Below are 22884 nucleotides of genomic sequence, written 5' to 3'. Positions count from 1 at the left end.
TTTGTAACTCGCTTGATATTGACATTTGAAAAGCTTCACCAACTGAACAGTTAATTTTGATATGGAAGTTGGCTGTCCTTGTTCATCTTTCACTTCCTGAACCACTGTGCATGCGGTTTTTGGCGAGTGATTTGGCTTGGGATGTGGGGGTTGAGCAAACCGGCCATCGGATGCCTGCTTCCACGTAACCCCGCTGGATACGGGAATGACAGAATCACTTGTGGTTCTGTTATTCCCTAACTAAATGGCATCCCAACCATGGCTTGATCCTAAGGTATGTGTATCTGTGCCGAAAGGATGAATGACTCTGAGTCTATCAGCTGTCTCTACGGAACCTTCGAGATACCAGGCGCCCTCTCGTCGTAGCAGCGCCTTGTCACGGTGATGCGGGTCTCTGCCGTGATTGACCTTCTTTCCCTAGCTACTCGTAGGACTTTTACGGACAGAGTAAACTCAAACATTCTTTCTGACGTTGAGTCTATAGAGGAGATGGATGTCGATTTTACGACTCCAACTAACCTCCCTGTAAATTTATATCAGTAACGAATCTACAGAGGAGATAGATATCGAGTTTACGACTCCAACTGACCTTCCTGTAAATTCAGTTCAGGAGCGAATCTACAGAGGAGATGGATGTCGAGTTTACGACTCCAACTGACCTCCCTATACATTCTGTTCAGGAGCGAATCTACAGAGGAGATGGATGTCGAGTTCTCGACTCCAACTGACCTTCCTGTAAATTTAGTTCAGGAGCGAGAGCTTCTCAACTCCACAACTCCTGATCCAATAACTGAACCTAAAAAAAAAAGGTTTGGTGGTGCAGCCAGGAAACGACTGAGTCGTTTTCTCGAAAGTGGGATACCTTATAAAATCGCTTTGCACCAAATCCTTGAGCGGCGTACGCAGAATCTGTTGCACGGTTGAATCTAAGGCATCATCAGGTGTAGCTGACGTGCAAAAACCCTCATATGGGAAGGTTGTCACGGGTATCAAGGTGGGAATCTTGCACCTTGACTATCCGACTATCCGACCCATTAACGATGAAACAGCAGAGCATATATGTTGTATCTGCCCCGCTGGGGACTGAATCAGGTGTTTAGAGTTCGTCAGAGCCGTATTCTTCCCATCTGACCTGAACGACCACTCAGCATGAAACGAATTGGCTTCGTTAAGAAGCTGGTTTTATTTGGTCGAGTGTTTATAGGTGTGAGCCACAATAAACCTTTGCAGGTTGCGGTGGAGGGTCGAATAGACCCACTCACATTGGACCTAACCTAACCTATATTCCACTTTGGAAGTGAAAAGTCGAAATAAAGTAACTTGAACCATATACTATTGCAAAATTCAAAGTCAGTGTTGAAGACATTGATCCTTGTTACATATGATTGCTCAAGTTTGTGAAAACTTCTAAACAAGATGACATTGACTTCCAGTATTCTGTGTCTGCTTTACGGTACGCCACTGATCGTATGTAAAACCAATCTGAGAAGTTCCTTCTCTAATCGAACTCCATTCAACTTGGCGTCAAGTGATGTTTGGTCTGCTCAATTCGTACGTCATGACGCCTCACAATTATTAACCATTTCCGAAATTGGAAGCTATTCACGTCATCGTTCTGCTCGAGTTTGATCAATAAACTCCTGAATGGGAGTGATTTTGAATAATGGCTCCGCGGACACGTTATTTGGAATTATTTTTAGATTTCTTCGTCGGTTTTCATCGATCAGCACTTCAAGAGAATTTGATATATCGTTGTGGTGTGGCATTGGATGATATTGTCTCCAACCGGAAAGATGAGAGTAGTGAAATGATTTGATGATGAATATTGTTTAAATATCATTACAAGTTGTGAACATTTTTCGAAAATATCTGTTTTTGAACAACCACGATCATTCGAAACAACAACAACAACGAAACAACAAACAGAAACTGTGCTACTTGCTTGATAAAAGTCGCGTTGAGAACAGTGCTGCAATTCTGGTGTTCTGCTTGTTTTGGATTTACTTTACGCCACAGGTTCAAGTTCCACCTTTTCCCAACTACAATTATTACAAAATCTGCAATAATACTGATGACATTATACATGCATAAGACATGAATCAAGTTACACCCGTGGTGTTACCCATTATGTCATGAACTATGCTTTAATATGCGCAGAACTTTGTTAGTACGAATTCGACAAAAAAGTTGTGAATTTTTCCAATATTTTCATGGCAATCGAATAAGTTCAATAATAATAAACGCTGTCTGTTTTAAAAATGAGGAGAATTTCCTCTCTCAAAAATATTCATTCATCCATCAATTTCTATGTTGCCCCCTTCAAAGTAGTCACCTCCTCTCCTATGCTCTTCCATTGGGAAGATCGAACTTTGGTATTGACGTCATAACCATAAACCCATGATTAGTCACCAGTTCTATCTGTATCTCTAGAGTCGGGAGGGTGAGTGTAAGCCCACAGCATTAGGCCACATGTGACCCATTGTATATTCTACCGAGGAGTTGTCCTCGTAGGTCATCGTCCATCCTGTCTTTTCCAGGAAGGTGGACAGGTCACTGGGAGGCATCTCTTTATATCGGCAGGTGTAGGCCAAGACTTGCCTAACATACACTCTCTTATTGACGATAACTCCGGGCACTCGCATAGGATATGCCTGACAGTCTCATCTTCCTATTCACACATCCTGCGTAGAGGTGTGCCCACTAGCCTCATATTATGGAGGTGTTTCCTTAGTTGACACTGGCCAGTCAGAAATCCTACTGTTAAGTGTAGATTTTTCCTGGTCATCGTCAGATATTTCTTCGGCGCCAGCTTCCCAGAGTCGCCCAAGGTGATCCTAGTAAGATTGCGTCTTTTGATTATATCCCATCTATTTAGGGATTGAGCACGGGTATGACGTTTGGCTAGTTCCGCGATTATCGAAGTCATCAGGCCGTAGGTATCACTGGGTCCTAAAATTCTCAGTCCAGCCGCTTTTTTGCCTGAACAGTCGGCAATGCGATTACCTTCACTCCTGTCGTGCCCTTTAACCTACCTCAGGATAATGTTATTATCTACCGAGGCTTTGGCTGAATCTTGGTGACACTCTAGTACTAGCCCTGAGGTTACACGTTCAAGGCTAATAGGGCTAGTCTGCTGTCAGTACAGATTGCTATATTTTTGCCAGAAATTCCTTTTCTGGTTTTTTTTTTTCAACGATTGAGATACCAGCCAGTTCTGTTTGGACAACGCTGGTGTTTTTTCTCATTCCCCACCTTATCCTTAGGCTAAGTGATCTGGAATACACTCCACATCTTGAGCCTTCTTAGATTTTTGAGCCCTCTGTATATATGCGTATTGCATTTTTATATCATCTGACGGTTCTGCTCTGTTTTATTTGTATTTTTTAGGGTTTATTGAACACAAACCTGGGTTTAATTGCATCACTTCCGTCACAAGTTATGACGAAGCATATGACGTGCAAATCTGGATGGCCGTTGACGTCATTCAACAATTCGTGAGCAGTTCAAAGTTCAGCAATTTCGAACCGGACTCCGCTGACACACGCTGCATGCCCAGAATTTACTAAAAAATTGCATGGCATGAGCCAACCGATACGTCGACATCCTCAGCAACTCCTCTAATACTGTTTCGACCATTCTCCATAACAATTTTCTCCACTTTCTCAACATTTCCATCGGTTGTTGCTATGCTGGGGCGTCCAGGACAAGTGTCGGCATTCACATCTTCGCGGCCTTTGGTAAAAAGCTTGTACTACTTGTAAACATTTTTCTGACTCAGAGTACAATCACCGTAAGTCACTGTCAACATTTCAAGTGTTTTCGAGTACCTGATTCCATTTTTCACACAAAATTTTATGCAAACTCTCTGAATAATTTTTTTCGATAGTAGAAAATCGCTAAACACGCAAAACAGTTCTTTTATGCCTCTCACAAACAAATTGATTAGCTGAGTGTACAGAAAATCAAAAAAGTCATCAATCGGATATACGTAGTCCGCGAAATTCGAACATTCTCCTTCATTTTCTGAACAATCCACGTATCATCGGAACAAAAATGTTAAATGGTGAACCACAGGGTTCATTACTTGCACCTCTCTTTTTTTTTATTTATATCTTTGATTTTTCCGATGTATTCAAGAACTTTCAAATACATTCCTATGCACTTTCAAATACATACCTATGCAGATGACACGAAAATATAATGTTACTATTTCTATACTAAACAATAATTCGAATGATTCATCAAGTATAATTTTTTGGTAAAAGAAGGAACCGGAGGAAGATTATAGACGAAATGCCAATATTTGTGAACAATCACAGATCATAATATGCAAGACAATATATGTCAATTGAAAGGTCAATAGGAATAATAGTTTTGTTGTGAATCATGTCCGAAAGAAAATAACTCCGGCCGCCACTGGTGGCCATAAACCAATGGTGACGTAGCTGAGAGCGCGCGAATGCACGATGATTCCCCGCCACTCGAGAAGTAGCGAGAATAATGCGGCGATATTCAAACGCTCTCCGCGAGCATATCGACACAATCAAGTGGAAGCTACAGTGCAGTACACGAAATGATCTCGTGAGGCGATAGACATTCAAATAATAGTTGAAGTTTTGTTAAAATGTTTGTTGTATTCAAAGTGAAATGAAGTTAAGTGAGATAAAACTGAGGATCAATTGTGGGTTACGTCTTTGCCTGAAAATCGAAATGAAAGGAGAGTAATGTGATAAAAATGAATACTTCAATAATTTTAGACATTATTATCAGTCAGCATCAATATAATCTTCGACTACACATAACCTCCATCAAATGAAAAACATAGCAACCCAAAATACAACTATATTGACAAAAACATAATAAATAATAATTTTTCAGTAGGGTTTTTTGAATTGAAGAGTATACTCCATAGATAACAAATACGTGTATAAATAATAAATAGAAAAGAGATCATTTTTGTTACTTCAACTAGGACTTGGAATAAATGAATTATCCTCATGCTGTTTACAAATCGAAAGGTGAAAGGAATTCAGACCAAAAACGCTATCATGATTCAATTACCTATTTTCGAGTAAATCCGTATATTTCCATTCAATGGTTTCTCTAGGTTTTTATTTTTTATTCTGAGCGGGAGTGAAAGTGAAATATTAAAATGTGGTTACACTCTTTTCCAAAACGTATTGTACATCTGTTATTTTCTTTCAAAAATCCAACGTTTATTTCAAATAAGCTTTCAATCATGTTACCATTTGTATTTAAAATATATTTATAATAGTTTTTTGAGCTTCTTCAGTTTCACTCATTGGTCGTTTCACCACCAACATTTTCTTTATTTATAAAAATTTTTTTCATCTCTCCTTTCCTTTATTGAAAACAACCATTATTATTAACAAAACGGAGGTACACTTTTCAAAATAGCTCCACCAAACACCCTCACAGGTGACTTTGTCCAATTAATCAGCACCCCTTTTCCATTAAGAGGCGCACCTTTTTTAAAACCACAATCAAAACTCATCTCTACCAGTAGTAGCCCGAGCGGCTTCCTAACCTCACTTATATCGTTCGATACCCTTGAGGGACTCGACCTCTGGAGAGGGTTGTAGAAAGTCTGTCGCTTTGGTTTCAACACTTGCACAACTTTTATTTTAGTAGGTTCTTCATCGAAGAAATCGAAGGTATTCCTGAAAATGTCCAGGAGTCCTTTCGGATCCCGATTAGCTGGGGCACCAAGGTAGCTCACTACATCTGGTACTTCATCTAGCTGCACTTGATTTGAACTGGTAGTGTCCTGGCCTAGGCTCTCCGTAGTTAATTCCGGACCAACCGAACTGATAGGATACAATTGCTGATGTTTTGCGTACGATAATCCTCCATACGAGTTTATTCTTCTGGGTGGTTCATACTGCTTCTTGGATATGTAGTTGGCCTGTTTGAAATAATTCGAGCTTGAAGATAACACGAAGTTGAATCCAAAAATATCTCCTTCTATTCCATCTTCTAGACCTTTGTCAAAGTCAGTGTATTCCTGACCGACGACGATGTCTCCACCACCTTGGATAAGGACTCCGCGCAACTGAAAACAAAAATTTGTATTGAAATGGAGTTATTGGATAGAATACAGTTCACGATCGATGATTAAATAATCAGTTGTGAATTTTCAATAATCAACGGGGGAACTATACTATGATTTGTACTATTCAATGAATATTTGGATGAAGTATGAAAAGATAGCAGTGGTTACGAAAAATTTCCCACATCAGCACCCGTAAATGAAAGCTGGTGAATTTTCCTAATGAACCCAATGAACACCAAAGTATAGATGGGTCGAAGGTGAAATTCAATGGCCGAATCGGGTTCCAGCAGTATATGCCTCTGAAACTGGTCAAAAGCGGATGTAATATCTGGATACGGATACCAAAAATTCAATAGAGTTCAACTAGCCAATGTACAAGACTGGCAATGATAGCACCGCTTATTTTGTCACTTTCCAGATTCGATCATCGTCAAAAGCTTCATCATATTTAGAGAACGAACACCCACAAAAAAAATTTGAAAGACTTCAGACTAGCTGCAACCGCATGACTTATTGAAGCAATTTCTAAGACAAGCAGAAAAAGTTTGGAGAATGTGTTTTTATGATGGGATATGATATTTTCATAATGAAATCTTTTGAGTGAAAGAAGCGAAAGCGAAAAAAATCAAGATACTAAATGAGATCATTGTTAAGAAGACGAATAGATTATGGAACGGATAAGATTATGTTAGATTTCATGAATGGTGGAACTGGAATAATCGTTTCGTGATTTTCTAATGAAGTCTAAAAATGTTTAAACAGAATACAAATTACAGATATGCCATACCTATCTGGGAAGTTTCTTGTTTTTGTTCCGCCTGCCGACGGGACATTTCATTGTTGACAAAAACAGTCACCCACGACAGAAAGTCTTCAAAGTATTCCTTATTTTGACAACTCAATTTTTGGAACTTGAAGGAATCCACCTTTAGAATGTAAACAAAGTCGTGTTTTGTCTTGCGAATTCAATCAGTCAGTTATTATTATTTTTAAGCTACCATGAGAATATTCAGTCTCTGTTTTATCGATGTTATGCCACCCCACTTAGGAGATTTGATATTTTCTAAACTTCCCAAGACTCCATTCCATTCAATTTGTTCTGGTGCAGGTGTTTTCATTCGCAGACCCAGAACAAAGATATCAACCTGCCTAGGAATCTATGCGACTGTATTTCAAGCGGAAATTTACGCTATTGAATATTGTGCGGGGAGATTGGAAGAATCCAACCTCATACACAGGTCGATAAAAATATTCTTGGAGAGTCAAGCGGTGTTGGAAGCTCTTGGCTCCTACTGATCAACGTCTAAATTGATAGCAAATTGCCAAAAACCATTCTCCTCAATGAAAAGATTGTCTCTGGTCTGGATTACTGGCCATACTGTCCTAGAAGACAATGAGGCTCTGACTCTCTTGCAAAGGAGGGTGCTGCAAGCAGCTTCATCGGACCAGAACTTGTCATTGGCATCGCTTTGGGCTTTGTTGAACAAAGATTGAACACCTTGGATGGCAAGAAGATTCATGGACTTCTGGCAGAATCTTCCAGGATTGGCTCACTCCAAGGCTTCAATTCCTCCTTCGAAGCTTGCTACCAAACAGTTGTTGGACTATAGTAGGGATGAACTACGACCTAAGAGGCCTTCTTACAGGTCACTGTCAGTTGAATCAGCATATACAGGGACTCAGACTGTCGGAAAACAGTGTTGGTCGCATCTGTTTGGAAAATGATGGAACAGCAGAATACATACTTCATGCCTGCCCCGGTGGGGACCGAATCAGGTGTTTAGAGTTCGACAGAGCCGTATTCTCACCATCTGATCTTGAAGACAAACTGATCGGATTCGTTAAGAAGCTGGGTTTATTTGGTCTAAAGTGAGTACCTACCTACTTTGGACCTAACCCAACCATTTATTAGATTTCAATCAACTAAGGGCAATGCTTTTTTGCATATTGATGAGCTGGACCTTTATGTTTTTTTCCAATACATTTGCGACTAAAAGTATGTTACTATTTCATATGAGGTTTAACAAAGGTTCCTAATAATATTTTTCCAAAGTACAGCAGAAATTTCTCATCTACCTCATTATCAAATATTCGAAACAATTTTGAACTTATAGCTCTCATTTTCGAACGCTTTCAATTTAATTAGAAAGCCCAGTCTAACGAGATCCATGACCATTTCCGTGTATGTAATTAGAACCTACAGCACAGGAAATATCCGCGAATATTTCAAAACATAACTGGTCCAATTAACAGTTCTCAACAGGTCATGGAACGTGTTACGGTAATAAGCACAGCATGCCAATGAAAATCCGATTAGGAAAAAGGAAAACGATGGTATCGTGAATGCATGAAAATGTTTTCTGTTTCACAACATTCAATAATTATGTAGCTGATCATATTGCTTCAAGAAATTCAGTTACACTGACACTTTCCATCCGCATGTGACAGAACCAAATACAAAAGCTCGGATTGTAACAGTCAATGTATGTAGATTTATACCAAGCTTTCAAAAAATGAAATTTTATGAACTTCTGGACAAAAATATTCCAGAAAAATTTTCAGATTGGTCGATTTCCATTAACAAGTTTCCTTTAACGCACGCCATGAGGCTAAGAATGTGTAGTGTACTCCAGATCCCTAAGCCTAAGGATTAAGTGGGTAATGGGAAGAAATACCAGCGTAGTCCATACAGAACTGGCTGGTATCTCAATCGCCACAAAAGAAATAACCAGGAAAGGAATTTCTGGTAGAAACATAACAATCTGCACTGACAGCAAACAAGCCCTATCAGTCTTGGACAGACAACGTAAAACCTCAGGGCTAGTATTAGAGTGTCGCCAAGATTCAGCCAAAGCCTCGGTAGATAATAATATTATCCTGAGGTGGGTAAGGGCACGACAGGAGTAAAGGTAATCGCATTGCCAACTCTTTAGCCAAGGAAGCGGCTCGACTAAGAATTTTAGGACCCAGTGGCACGGCCTGATGACTTCGACAAGTGCGGAACTAGTCAAATATTACACCCATGCTCAATCCTTAAAGAGATGGAATGGAATCAAAGGATGCAATCCAGCCAGGATCACCTTGGGCGACCCTGGGAAGATGGCGCCGTAGAAATATCTGGCGATGACCTGGAAAAATCTACGCCTAACAGTAGGATTTCTGACTGTCCACTGTCAACTAAGAAAACACCTCCATAATATGGGGCTAGTGGACACACCTCTATGCACGATGTGTGACCAAGAAGATGAGACTGTCAGACATGTCCTGTGCGAGTGCCCGGAGTTATTGTCAATAAGAGAGTGTGTGTTTGACGAGTCTTGGCCTACACCTGCCGATACAAAGGAGAAGTTTTCCAGTGACCTGTCCACCTTCCTGAAAAGGACAGGATGGACGATGACCTAGGAGGACAACTTCTCGGGAGGATGTACAATGGGTCACATGTGGCCTTACACTCACCCTCCCTACTCTACAGATACAGAGAAAAGGCACGCCAATATTTTTTTTTGCATTGTAGCTAGAAGGTGAACAAAAGTGAATGGAGAACCGCAGGGTTTTGTTACAAGACCCCTGCTATTTATCATCTATCAGTTTTGAGGGGTCAATTTGTCGATTTTGAAAATTTGGGCTACAAAAACGCGGAGTGAGATGATTAGCTGGAATCAGATATAGAAACCACTGCCAACTATTTTTCAAAACACTGAATATTCTACCACTATCTTGTGTTATGGGCCAGAATCAACTGTGGGATTTGAGACGGAATACAAGATCAGGACATGGGTTCATGAATTGTACTTGGAAAATTCACCTAGGAACACACGGTAACATCTCCATAGGGGGCCCATAACTGTAGTAACTACCTCCTCAATAGGGAGACTTCGCAAATTGTCTCTAGTTCAAATTCCTGGCCATACTGGCCTGGAAGGAAATGATGATGCTGACTCCCTTACGAAGGAGGGTGCTGTAAACAGTTTCATCGGACCAGAACCTGTCATTAGCGTGTTTCAGACTCTGCTAAACAAACCTTGAACACCTAGATAGCAAGAAGATATATGAACTTCTGGCAAAATCTTTCAGGATTGGCTCACTCCAAGGCGTTTATTCACCATTCGAAATTCAAAACCGAAAAGTTGTTGGATTACAGTAGGGATGGACTAAGATGGCTAGTAGGCCTTCTGAATCATCATATGCAGGAACACGGACTGTCGGAAGACAGTGCGCACCTAATTTGATTCTCAGAGTTTGGCGCACTCTTACTATCTGACTTGAAAGATCACTTACCAATAATCGGCTTCAGCAGGAAGCTGCGTTTATTTGGTCGAGTGTGAATAGGCGTGACCCACAATGAACCTTTACGGGTTGCAGTGGAGGGTCGAATAGACCCACTCACATTTGACCTAGCCTAACTGTATCGCTGAACAGTAGGCACTGTTCATTAAGAAAACATCTAACATCAAGTTGACCAATAGTTCTCCCTGGGCTTGTGAGGTTATTTTTACTAATGTTGTTTGGTTGATTTTACCTAATCACAAAAAATTACTTTTGGAAAAACACGTCTATAGTATTTACCTTGGGAAAAATCCCACTCGATTTCAATTTACCATTGAAATAGAGATGCCAGGCACCTTGATTGGAAGACCATGATTGGCAAATATGATACCAATGTCCCTCCACTAAGTTCACGGGTACCTCGAAGACTTGTTGGTTTAGGATTTCGAGGTTTACATTCTTCCCATATGGACTGATCCATACTCTTATACGTCTTTCTTCCTCATGTTCTGGAACAAAAAAAAGTTGTATTAGAAAAAGTATCTGTTCGCTAATAAGTAGTATTATCAAAAATCTAATTGAATATCTTTTCTTGCAACCCCATTCTACAATATCAACATCTCCCGAGTATGACTAACAGTCATAATGATCTTCTAGGTTGTTGATTATTCATGATGTCTTCAATATCATAGAAACGTTTCTGGTGATAAGACAATGAAGGCCAACTTTGCAAATAACCCTGAAATTGACAACATTATAACGAGAACCATTTTATGAAGAGGCTCCATGTAGCTTTCTTTCCAGAAGTTCGAAAATGTTTCAAGAAACAATAACTGAATAACCAATATGTTGGTTTTGCTAATATAAAGATACAATTATTATCAGATGTTTTCTCAAGTTTGAGATACAATATAGTAATATTCAATCTTCGATAGTAATCGATTTTTTTTCATAAACAGATATACTTATTCGAACATACTTACTTGAATATGATAAAATAGGATGATTGTGTGTCAAATTGTGACTCCGCATCCATATACAGAATGTATATTCAGTCAATGGAGGTACTTCAGTAATATATCTCAGGAACTGAAAAAAATCAGAATTTAAGTGAGCAAACCGAGGTTGAAAAAATCGAATACGAGCCTTCGGAAGAGTCCATTGACTCCAATGAAAAAAGAAATTGAAATAATTTTGAACCTATAAATAATGATCTTTACCTGTATATAACCTCTTTGAGTCAATGAAACTTTGTTTATGGTATATTCCGGATCAAAGTATTTGGGAGGTTTTCCAAAACTTCTGGGATTGCTGCGGATTATACCATCGGATCCGGTGAAGGAATATAAGATAATGGCCAAGGTCACCAACTTACACACCATGTTGGGCTGAAAAAAATGTGCATTTCAGACTATAACTCGCTTGACACCGGTCGATAATTTTCCACAATATAGTTTCCAGTGTTTCATTTGGTACAATACATCAACATTTTTCTTTGCAAAATATTACTCTTCTCCGCTACGTGCACATGGTCCTCATCTAATTTGGTTATAAATTGGGGTTTATACTGAGGTGGTTGATAAAATTAACCATAATCATAATGAACTTGGGCCTAATTATTTTGTACCGAGATGACCTACGTCCGTTTGTTCTATTTCGGATTGTCTAGATTGTAGATTGAATATATTTTCATGAGATCCAGTTTTATTTGAAATGTATTGTGGTGAAAAAATAGACAATTTTCATACTGATAATCACAACAAGAAGAAATACAAAACTTAGATAGAACGAAATTGAACTCAATTGTCTCTGATAATTCATATTTGACAATCAAATTGGTTGTTTCAAAAGTTTGGTTTGTTTAAATATTGTGTGTTTCTGTATCTCCAATATTCATTCACTCTATTCTGTCGTGGTATTCACTGATCAATAGAGAATTTTCTACTCTCTGCTTTGATACTGTTCATTTCTTTAGAAATTTAATTTTTCGCCTCCTTTCAGCTTATATAATACCGTTGAGCAATTTCCAGCCAATTTTTCTCTACGAATTCAATATGAACCAAAGCTCTGCCCAAACAGCCCCAAAAATTTAACCAGGTATTTGGCAATGATAGTGTTGATGAACGCACTGTATGACGTTGGTTTGCAAAATTTCGTTCCGAAGATTTCATCCCCGACAATGAGCCCCAAAGTGGGGCTACAGCAACTCCAGGACAAGAATTTGAGGACCTTGGTGGAGACTCATCAATCACAAAAGGTGCGTGGGATAGCAGAAGAACAAGGCGTCAGCTTCCATGCGGATGTTGATGGTTTAAAACACATTGGAGATGTTAAAAGGCTGCACCATGATTTGAACGATCGACATGATATGTCACGTTCCGAAGTCTGTTCTTCTTTGCTTTTGCACTGCCAAAACGGTTCTTTTTTGGGTCGAATCCTCACGTGTGGTGAGAAGTGGACCATCTATGATACCAGAAGACAGTGGTTGGACACCAATGTGTCACCCATGGTTATTGGATGGTGGTCAGCGGCTGGTGTCATTTATTCACTGCTACTGTCTGCAACCAGGTCAAAATCACAGCGGAGTCTTATTGTGAGGAAATAGACGATATGCAACGAAAATTGCTTCAGCAGTGGCTGGCATTGGCCAACAGAAGTTCATTTCTTTAGAAATGTTTACTGCCAGTCTCCAAGCATAGCCCACTGACTAATATGAATGAGATATTACAGTTTGAAGTAGACTCAAAACGGACAAAATACTTTGGAGCAACTTATATTTACAAAACTACAGAGCATGCTTTCTCAGTTCCAGAAGGAAACCAGAAAAGATTTTTCATATAAGTAGTTGTTCCGTTAATATTATCATGAGTGATTTTTTTGCGTGAAGCGTGTCTTGTGTCACTATCAAAATTGTTCAGTTTGGTCTATAATTTAACCATAAATCGACTTAATCATGATCAAATTTCATGCTGCTCGCTGAAGAAAGTGCATCGTGTACTTCTTCCAATTCATGGGCAGTTTCATCGGCCTACTGAGGGAGCTATTCGGAAGCTTTTGACTAAATTTCGAACCCAGTTTACATTATTGGCCATTGAACCACCAACACGCATACGTAGAGTGAGGACCGAAGAAAATATTGCGGATGTATCCGCCAGTGGCCGTGATGACCGTGAAATGTCGATTCGCCGCCGTTCGCAGCAATTTGGCCTCTGTTACTCCACTACGTGGAAAATTTTGCGGAAGGATTTGGGTGTAAAACCTTATAAGATATACCTGGTGCAAGAATTGAAGCCACACGACCTCACACAACATCTAACATTTGGTGAATGGGCGCTGGCAAAGTTGGAGAAAGATCCACATTTTTATCGAAAAATTGTGTTCAGCGTCGAAGCTCATTTCTAGTTGAATGGATACGTTAACAAGCAAAATTGCCGCATCTATAGTGAAGACCAGCCGCCAGCATTGGTGTGGGTTTTGGGTCGGTGGCATCATCGGGCCGTACTTTTCCAAAGATGACATTGGCCGGAACGTCACTGTGAATGACGAGCGCTACCGTGTTATGATTGCCGATTTTTTGTTGCCCAAAATAGAAGAATTGGACATGTCTGACATGTGGTTTCAACAAGACGGTGCCACATGCCACACGGCACGCGAAACAATGGCCCAATCAAGAGTTGCCTTCGGTGAACAGTTCATCTCACGTTTGGGACCCGTCAATTGGCCGCCTAGATCGTGTGATTTAACGCCTTTGGATCATTTCTTGTGGGGTCATGTTAAGGCTCATGTCTACAGGAATAAACCAACAACGACTGACACTCTGGAAGCCAATATTGAAGCATTTATACATGAAATACCGGTTGATACCTATGTTAGAGAGAGTGTGCCAAAATTGGACCTTGTGCATGGGTCATCTAAAGTAGAGCCGCGGACAACATTTGCATGAAATAATCTTCAAACATCAAATTATATTGATCGTTATATCGATTTTAATAAAGATTTCATCAATTTTCTCAAATTGTTTGTGTTGTTTTGAAAATCAAATCCTATACCTCTTAAAAAATCACCCTTGCATCCACGAGACAAGGATGTACCCATTGTTTTCATAAAAACTGACCTGTGTAGACAAAATAAATAATCAACCTTCACGTGCCATGTTGATCCGTTTCATATTCAATGATTCCAAGACTCTTTTTGTATCAAATGAAGGAGTCTTGAACTTGTTTCCTTCGCTGCCATCAATATAATTTCCTCATTTCGCGCTGATCGAAACACATGGTGGATAAAAAGAGCGGTTTTCTTTCAATCGTTCGCTTGATCTCCCATTCATATAATTGAAGGCTGAATGAGTTTTTATCCTATTCGAAACACGCGTTAGTATCGCAATAATAGAAAGTTGACGATCATTCCCAGATTTTTTGAATTCACAGTAACTACTTGTCACGTCTGAGTGTGCTCAAGAATTCGAATTCGAAGTGTTCGGTCGTATCAGTGCACGCAAAGATTTAATGAATTTCCGATTTCTTTGGCACACATTTCATAATGGTGGACGTGTGTCTGAATGAGGCATATACCATATGTTGGTAATTTTTGGATAATCATGTCAGGTAACGGATATCGGAATTGAAGATCTCTTGGTTCTTGGTTCAATCTCTTAGTGGATGTACCTTACCACCACACTTTCAGAAATGCATACAGCCGATCCGTGGGCGATATTCTACAGAAGCTCAACCTTTTTCTGCACATTGAAGTTGTCCCAGATGTTCCATGGTAGCATTAGAAACGTGAAATTTGTTGGTGACAAAATAGAGGTCACACCAATAGCTGATAGTTTGTCTTCAGTGAAAGATCTGTCAAACCTGGCACTGACGAGACCCAAAAACCGAAACAGCTGTCAGTCGGTTGTCACTTTGAATTGAAGTGAAATTACAAACGATCAGATATTTTACTTTCTCAGTTATGTGTATTGTTCAGTGTAAATATCGCAATGATGTGTTACTCTAATACTGTTGAAATATTGGAGACCTTTGATGAAATGAATGAAAATACTCTTGTCTAATTTCCACTGGTTATTTTATTTTTACCACTGGTTCTGAATTTTATTCCATTATCAAGTATAAAAACTCACTAATACATTTGAAATCTGAAAACCAGAATAAATAGGGAGTTTATAGGTGAGCTGGATGGGGAAGTGAATGAATGAACAGGGATTCCAAATATAAAATTCAACACTGAAGATTATAAAAATTACCGGGGTTGTCAAACTTATGAATTTGAAAGTAGAGACCTACAAAAATCGATTTATTCATTGCCATGGCTCCCAACAAATTAACTTTCTTCCCTTTATCACAAGAGAATAGGATTTTGAGATTATCTTTACTTATTTTGTGTTTTGATTCTGGCAGATGTTCATACACTGTTGATTTTTTGTCCGAACAGATGTGTTAACGAAGCCTTTCGTTGAAATTTTTACCGGTTTGGCCTGTATATACTGCAGAGCATTCTCCACACTGTATTCTATATATGCCTGATTTTTTCATTCTTGTTTGGATTTCTATGAAACCGGAATTTATAACCCTGAAAGAACAACTCGGTTCATGTATAGGTCTCCACTCTTTAATTTATAAGTTTGACGACCCCAGTAATTTCTATAATCTCCAGTGTTGAATTTTATACTTGACCCCCCTGTTCATTCAATTACCTTTCCATCCAGCACAACTACAAACTCCTTATGCAACCTGGATTTTAGATTTCAAATGTATAAGTGAATTTTTATACTTGATAATGGGATAAAACCCAAAACTTGTGGAAATTAGAAAAAGTGTTTTTATTCATGAATTTTCACAAAATAAACAAGTCATCAATTACACAAATATATTAGAATGAACAAAATCTGGGCTTGTAGGCCATTTCGTCTACTACTGCGAAAGACACCATCATTTATATATGCGTTGACTGCAAGGACGAATATTATATTTCGAAGTCTTAGCAACGACGACAAGACAAAATGTTTTCAACATACCGGCATATATACTGACGAAGATACATTTTTCCGATACAGCATCTTCTATAGACCAAAAATATAATATGACTATGAAAAAATGTTTTCCATTCAGTTTTTTCATCTATTCTTCTGGGTACAGTGGTGGTTCATTGACCTGTTAAACAAACTCTGTCCTAATCAGTTTTATTTCAATATCTTAATTGTTGAAATACCGGTGACAGAAATTACTGAATACCAAATTCTACATGCATTTGCCGTTTCACGTTCAATTGTAGCATAAAATAAAAAAAATGATCCAGTCCGTTTCAGAGGTAAAAACTAAAAAATAATGCTTTTGTCGTAATATCATAGACTAGACTTATTGAAGAGTGTCTATTATGAGTTTTCTGAGAAATATGAATTTTTTGTATGAAAATTCATGATGAACCGAAAATTTTAGTATTTCCGTGTATTTCTCATGTTAGATATTTGAGATATTATATTATACAAGGTGTATCAACGATGCGTGGGGAAAATTTGATGATTGATTCATGTTGAGAATAATGAAAATTATTCAACAAAAATGACTACCAACATATAGAATGTCCAATAAACACTGTCTCCCATTGCATGTTTTGCTAACCAAGTTAGCATCATCAGGAAATGACTAATTTTGGACATCTCATAATAGAAACTGACATAACTGAACTATTTCATAATCATACTACTAAGTTGTAGGTACTGTTTCATCATCTTCTCGACTTTGAGACATTTTTGCATTTAAAATTGTCATCATTTGCCAACACTGTATTATGAAAAATCGTATGAGTATTATAATTTGATTTTTGTGAAGTACATTTTTTAAAGAGGCTTTGGTAACAATTATGGTTTTAGCTTTTTTCATCGTACTGTTGATAAATTGGCAAATATTGAGAAAAATGGTTCATACGTCAACATTTACTGAAAAAACAACTTCACTCCAATTTGCATATAATTTTCAGACGTTTTTTCATTTTCATCGGTTCTAATTTCATCACTAATTTAATAGTAACAAATGTATTAGGGATCACGTCTACTGACAAAAACCGTATTTTTTACTAATTGGAACGTTTTATTTCACATGGTAGCTTTCGAGTAATCAAGCAATCTAGCATTTCTGGACATCCAAATTGAATTTCAATTCATCTTACAAACCACTATTATGAATGAGTTTTATGAAACTATGTATCCTCAAATCAAGGAACATTTCCATGATCGTGATTGATTCTATGAAAAATGCCTGTGTAACGAAGCTTTTTGGCCATCAGAACCACAAAAATATTATACACCACTCTATTAAGGATATTGATATATTTTAAAAACATCCACGCTCCAAATATATCATTCATTATAATTTTGATATATTCTGTAATGAAAACTTGTACAAAAATGATCTTTTTTATGAATTTTTTGTTTTTCTTTTCAATAAAGTATAGATCCAGCAACAGAAACCGAATTAAATTTCAGCAGTAGACTGATCTGTATTGATAATAATAAGTGCGATAAATTGTTCATTACTGACAGAAATTGCGTTGGCATTTTATAGCTTTCGATTATCAAGCAATTCAAAGTTTAGGCAATTCAAATTTAAATATATGCATATTTATTGACCTTCTTTTGCACTTTTCACCTTTCACAATAAAAAATATGAAAAATTTGTAATGAATGAGTTTATAGTTAAAGATGTACAAAAGGCCAACTTTCAGTAACTTGTTGTGATAAATAATTTCACATATCAAATAAAAGCTAATGAATTAATATAATGAAATTTGAAATTCCGTAGGCTGAAATTGGGCTCCAACTTCGAAATCATTGAACTAACTTCATTTCGCAGTTCTTTTTTCGAAAATTGTCTTATTTTCAAATTGTCTCATTTACAAATCCCTTCGATAGGCGACAAAAACATATTTCTTTTGAAATATATTGGAGCATTTTGAATATTTTGAAATACATTTCTTCAGAAGAGAACTGTGAAATATAGCTGTTTCATATTGTGAGGCAAAATTATGGAATGTGACAAGTTACTGATAATCAGCACATTGTTCTTAAAAATATATTTTGTATTCATGCAGTAATTCATTAGGGAGAACTGAAAGTTTTACCTGTCTCTACCTATATAGAATTCTCAAATGATTTTTTCTTCGTTGCGACAAGTCCCAAAAAATCACTATAAATTTTTCCACATAAATCAATTTTGTCCAAAGTCTGCATATTATTCTCACAAGTTCATCTAAGAATTGGTTTCACGAAATTAGGATTTCACAAATCAGGAAACATCTCACGATCATAAAAACAATGTTTTGCTAACACATCTTTTCGCATATAAGAAAAACAATAATAATGCATACCACTCTGTAAATGATCTAGATATTCACCTAATTGAATCACATCGGAACATCAAACACATTATTCACCAACACTAATTCTCTATGATCACATCGCAACACGCCCGCTCGAGTGGAAATCCTAATAAGACCGCGAACACCATCGAATCTCTGCAGGTTTCTTGTCTAACCGCCTGTCGGAGTCTTTACTGAAACCCTGAGAAGGTTAACTCTTATACCAGCAGATTATGCGGACGGAGAGCGTGAACAACGGCTTATTGCAACTGTGCATCGGATTCATTTGCTCCGGTTTTGGAAATTCAGCGAGGTACGAGCCGCCGATTTGGGTAATGTTCGAGGGTCTAGAGTGGGTGAGAGTAATACCGTTTTAGAAATTGATGGCCTATAACTGATTTTGAAAGACTTGCCTTGGCATGTACGCACGTCGCCACTACATGAGTCTGCCAGGGGTAACTGAGAAATCAGTGACCGCCTGTATTCCGATTATCTTGATCAAAATCAAATCAAAATAAAAAAATCTTCATTTCCGTAGACCTAGGGAAGGCATGGAAAAAGTCACATAACTCAGTACAATTACAATGAGGTCACAATCATAAAACAACATAATTATAAGACATACCTCACTGTAGGTGTTCCTCAAGGATCAGTAGAGGTCCCAATACCATTCCCAATGTATGTTACTGACATCTTCGGAGCGAACCCAACGATTTATCTCCAAAAAATCTAATTATTCCATAGAAAAAATAAGCAATGGGGTTCTTTCTGATCTTTATGACTGTATCTGCATGAATGCGTTGCATCTAAATGCAGGAAAAACTCAGTCAATATATTTTCATAAAAGGCAAAAACAAGTTACTACCCATAATGTAAATGATAATAATAAATCCGCTAGTTCAGTGATCGAAAAATTTTTTTGAATAAAGGTTGATTGAGTAACAGGATCAATTTTTTTCTTAAAAAAACAATTGTTTTCTTGCCAACGTTTCGAATTTAATAAAACAACATGTCAAGTCGTTTTATTTAGTTTTCTTGCAGTGAAAAAAAATGACACAGCTGGGCTTCAACTTGGTGGTCAGTTTCAAAGCTTGGCTTCAAAACTGATCGCCTTGTGGAGTCTCGCTCTTCTTTGATATTCATGACTTCAGTTGTCTGTCGATTCCATGAATGTCAACTCCATGAGGGGAGAAGTCATTGCCTATACTTATTCAAGATCGTCATTTGGAGACAGCTGAGTTTAGCTGAATACCACTGATGAGACCTTCAGCGGATCGAAACAACACTGCCTTGTATTGGATCACGAATGTTCCATGTCTAGGTTCTCGTTTCATCCAAAATAACCTTCATGAAGTTTCAAAGAAAGCAGCTTCTCAAAGTCCTGAAACATTTCAAATTTCAAAGCAATATAGATCAATCCTAAGGATGCTTCGAGAGAGCAGTAGGAGCTCTAGGAGTTGATTGATTTCAATGTTCATTCATTTGTGGTCAACAGTATAAGTTACATAGGTATAATAATATGAGGGAGGCTGTTATAGGCTTATGCCTCTTCAGGGTTGGGTTCCTTAATTCAAATTAAAATTATCAGAGTTTGTAGTTGCGTCATTGGTTGGAATGTCCGGCTCTATGGCTGTGGTCGTTGTTGAGGGTTCGGGTTTTTGTTGGGCCGGGGGAAGTATGCCTGAGACTTCAAGGTGTTCCAGGCCATACGCTGCCTTTATCTGATCTCCAGTGGGTACTCCTCAAGGATGTTCCGGATTTGCTCCGTCGAGTCGTCCACTGCTTGCAGGAGTCTGGCTGGGGGTAACGGTAGATTCTTCCTGGGTCCTCCACATGGCGTCCAAGGAGTGGTAAGGGTGCTGATGGCAGCGGTGTTGTTGCTTCTCATGGCTTTCGCAGCGTATCGTCCCTGTAGTTCCTGAAATCTCAAGCTGATTAGGGTAATATTTATTCGGTTATATAAATCTTGGGAGGGGTATCGGAATGGGAGGTTATGGATGTTTCGTTGGATTTGTCTCTTGGTTGTTAGTATGGTGGGTTCGTCTCTGGGAGAGCGTGCAGTAGATCGTGGCTTTATAATTCAAGATCGGTCTTATGAACATTTTGTACGTGTGTAAAAGAGTCTTACTGTCGCATATACCCAGCTTGCCTCTTAGAGCATTTAGGAGATTGGATCTATTCCGCACTTGGTCCAGACTTTCTCTAAGGTTGGTCTCCCAGTTGAGGCTACTTGTGAAAGTGACCCCCAAGTAGGATACCGAGTCCTGAAGGTGGAGGTTCTCTCCTAACAGTCTGAGGTGCAATTGTTAGTACTTAGTCTGAGGCGAGTAGTGGTATTAGGATGTCTGAATAGGATGGTTTGGTTTTTAGAGGGGTTTATCTTGATGCGCCACTTGTTGCACCAGTGCTCGAAGTGGTTTAGCTTATCGTTTGGGATTGTGTTTGTAAGATGTGGGTATTGGAGGCGGAGGAGTAGAGAATTGTGTCCTTGGCATATTGTAGGATTTTTTTGAGTGAAGGGGGCGTCGTGAACATAGATTAAGAATAGGAAAGGGGCTAGGACTGAGCCCTGGGGGACTCTAAGAGTTCGAATTCTTCCCGTGAATTATATTCTAGAAAAAAATATTCTCTAATGGAAGACTTCGCATTAAGTATGGTTCAAAATGTGCCAAGTTGAACCTCGAAGTGATGTTGTCATGAAGAATTTCCAAATACTTCTGTCATATATCAGTATAAGATAAATCAATCAAACTAAGTTAGTTGAATACATTCATGTGGATCTCCAAACTTTATTAGAGAAAAGTGACACGAATCTTTCTACAAATGAATTATGTTTTGTTATTATTAGCCCAACTTGAAATTTTCTTCAGTTTTTATGAAGATATAAAATCTCACCAACGAAGATATTGTATATTGGCAGTCCATGTCCAAGTGTGCTATTTCAAATTGAGAAAATGTTGGATTTGTGGTCTTCTCCAATAGATCGTTCTGTGGAAGATCAGCGTTGGCGGTGGATGTAATTGAGAGAGAACCTTCTTGCAAGGACCCACTTTTGTGAAAGCTGAAGAAGAAATATGATGACAAGTCATAACATCAAATTCTAATAACCACGTCCTCATGCCCGATATGACTCCTGGCCTTGGAGATACCAGCAAATTCTATAAGTGGATGACATATAGTTACATCAGAAAAACAAGTTGATGCTCACTCGCATATTGAAGCATTTCAGATATTGAAAAATGACTTGGCTAACAGCTTTCTTAATGATTTTTGATATTGCTGGTTGCTGGAGAGATTCATATTGCCTTTTTTTCGCAAATGGATGACAAAGTCAATAACTTGAATTGTATGTACTTGTATATTGACGTGGGGAAGAAAAAAATAAGTTGAAATATCCAAGGAAGTCCAGTGAAAGTCAGACTTGTCACTTTCAGATAGTCATTTGAACTATCACCGGAGGTTACTCATAAAAAATGTATATCAAACTAACAAATTACTTTCAATTCTGTGGTTAATGATTGGAATATAAAAATATTATTCACCATTTTACACTGCAATGATATGTCGGATTTTCTTGTTACTTTCAAGAAAGGTCTTAATTAACATTGCATATCTCGTCAGTTCCCATGGTCATTAATTTTACTCCTGTTTGAAAGACTGTAATCTGATCTATCAGCGGAAGTGAATAGAACTAGATTAATTATCAGTTCAGTGGGTTAATGTCATGAATATTTGGAGAATAAAACAGAAGTCTTCGGAAGTATATTCATGTGGAATGTGTTGATGTATTCATGAGTTGAATTTTTATTCGCTGATTTGAATTTCAGCCAATTTGCTCTTTGTATCAGCTTGTTTCAAACCTTTTGTTCGTTCATATAGATCTACTTTGAACTGTAATGTCTCAGTTAATAAAATATCAATTTGATCAAAGTAAGCGTCATTCAAATCAGTTCAGTACAGTTGAATAATTCCGTCAGTATAAAAATTATGTGCTCAGAATTCGATGAAGTCGACGAAGGCCGTTTATGCCTGGTCCTCATTGGCGGAGGTTCCTTCGATGAGAAAGCTATCGATGGAAAGATGGTAGTCAGTTGGCGAGATTTGAGTGCTATAGTATGTATATAGTTTGAAATTCTCTATTGAACAGTATTCACCACGACACAGTAGAAGAAATATGCATTGAGATA

The 22884-nt window shown here is 38.2% G+C and overlaps 2 protein-coding genes across 4 annotated transcripts in view; one reads left to right on the top strand and one right to left on the bottom strand.

The window, feature by feature from the left end:
• Window positions 1-22884, top strand: part of LOC111508778 (coiled-coil domain-containing protein AGAP005037) — a 407581-nt gene that overhangs the window by 306296 nt on the left and 78401 nt on the right.
• On the bottom strand, window positions 4814-18905 carry LOC111510197 (uncharacterized). Of its 3 annotated transcripts, none has more exons than XM_023166093.2 (5): window positions 18461-18905; window positions 11560-11727; window positions 11323-11428; window positions 10640-10848; window positions 4814-6073 (listed from the first exon to the last, which is right to left on the bottom strand). In XM_023166093.2, the coding sequence occupies exons 2-5, from the start codon at window positions 11719-11721 to the stop codon at window positions 5387-5389; spliced, it is 1164 nt and encodes a 387-aa protein (XP_023021861.2). In that variant the 5' UTR covers window positions 11722-11727; window positions 18461-18905; the 3' UTR covers window positions 4814-5386. The 3 variants fall into 3 exon arrangements, with proteins under 3 accessions (XP_023021861.2, XP_074025467.1, XP_023021862.2); XM_074169366.1 differs by having other exon boundaries at window positions 18707-18905; XM_023166094.2 differs by having other exon boundaries at window positions 4815-6073; window positions 18734-18905.

This window comes from Leptinotarsa decemlineata, unplaced genomic scaffold (genome assembly GCF_025532065.1).
Source record: "Leptinotarsa decemlineata unplaced genomic scaffold, Ldec_3_MD MMD2_P_RNA_scaffold_5, whole genome shotgun sequence".
Lineage (NCBI taxonomy): Eukaryota > Metazoa > Arthropoda > Insecta > Coleoptera > Chrysomelidae > Leptinotarsa > Leptinotarsa decemlineata.
Note: the sequence above shows the minus strand (reverse complement) of the source record. Positions and strands in the feature narration are given on the sequence as shown.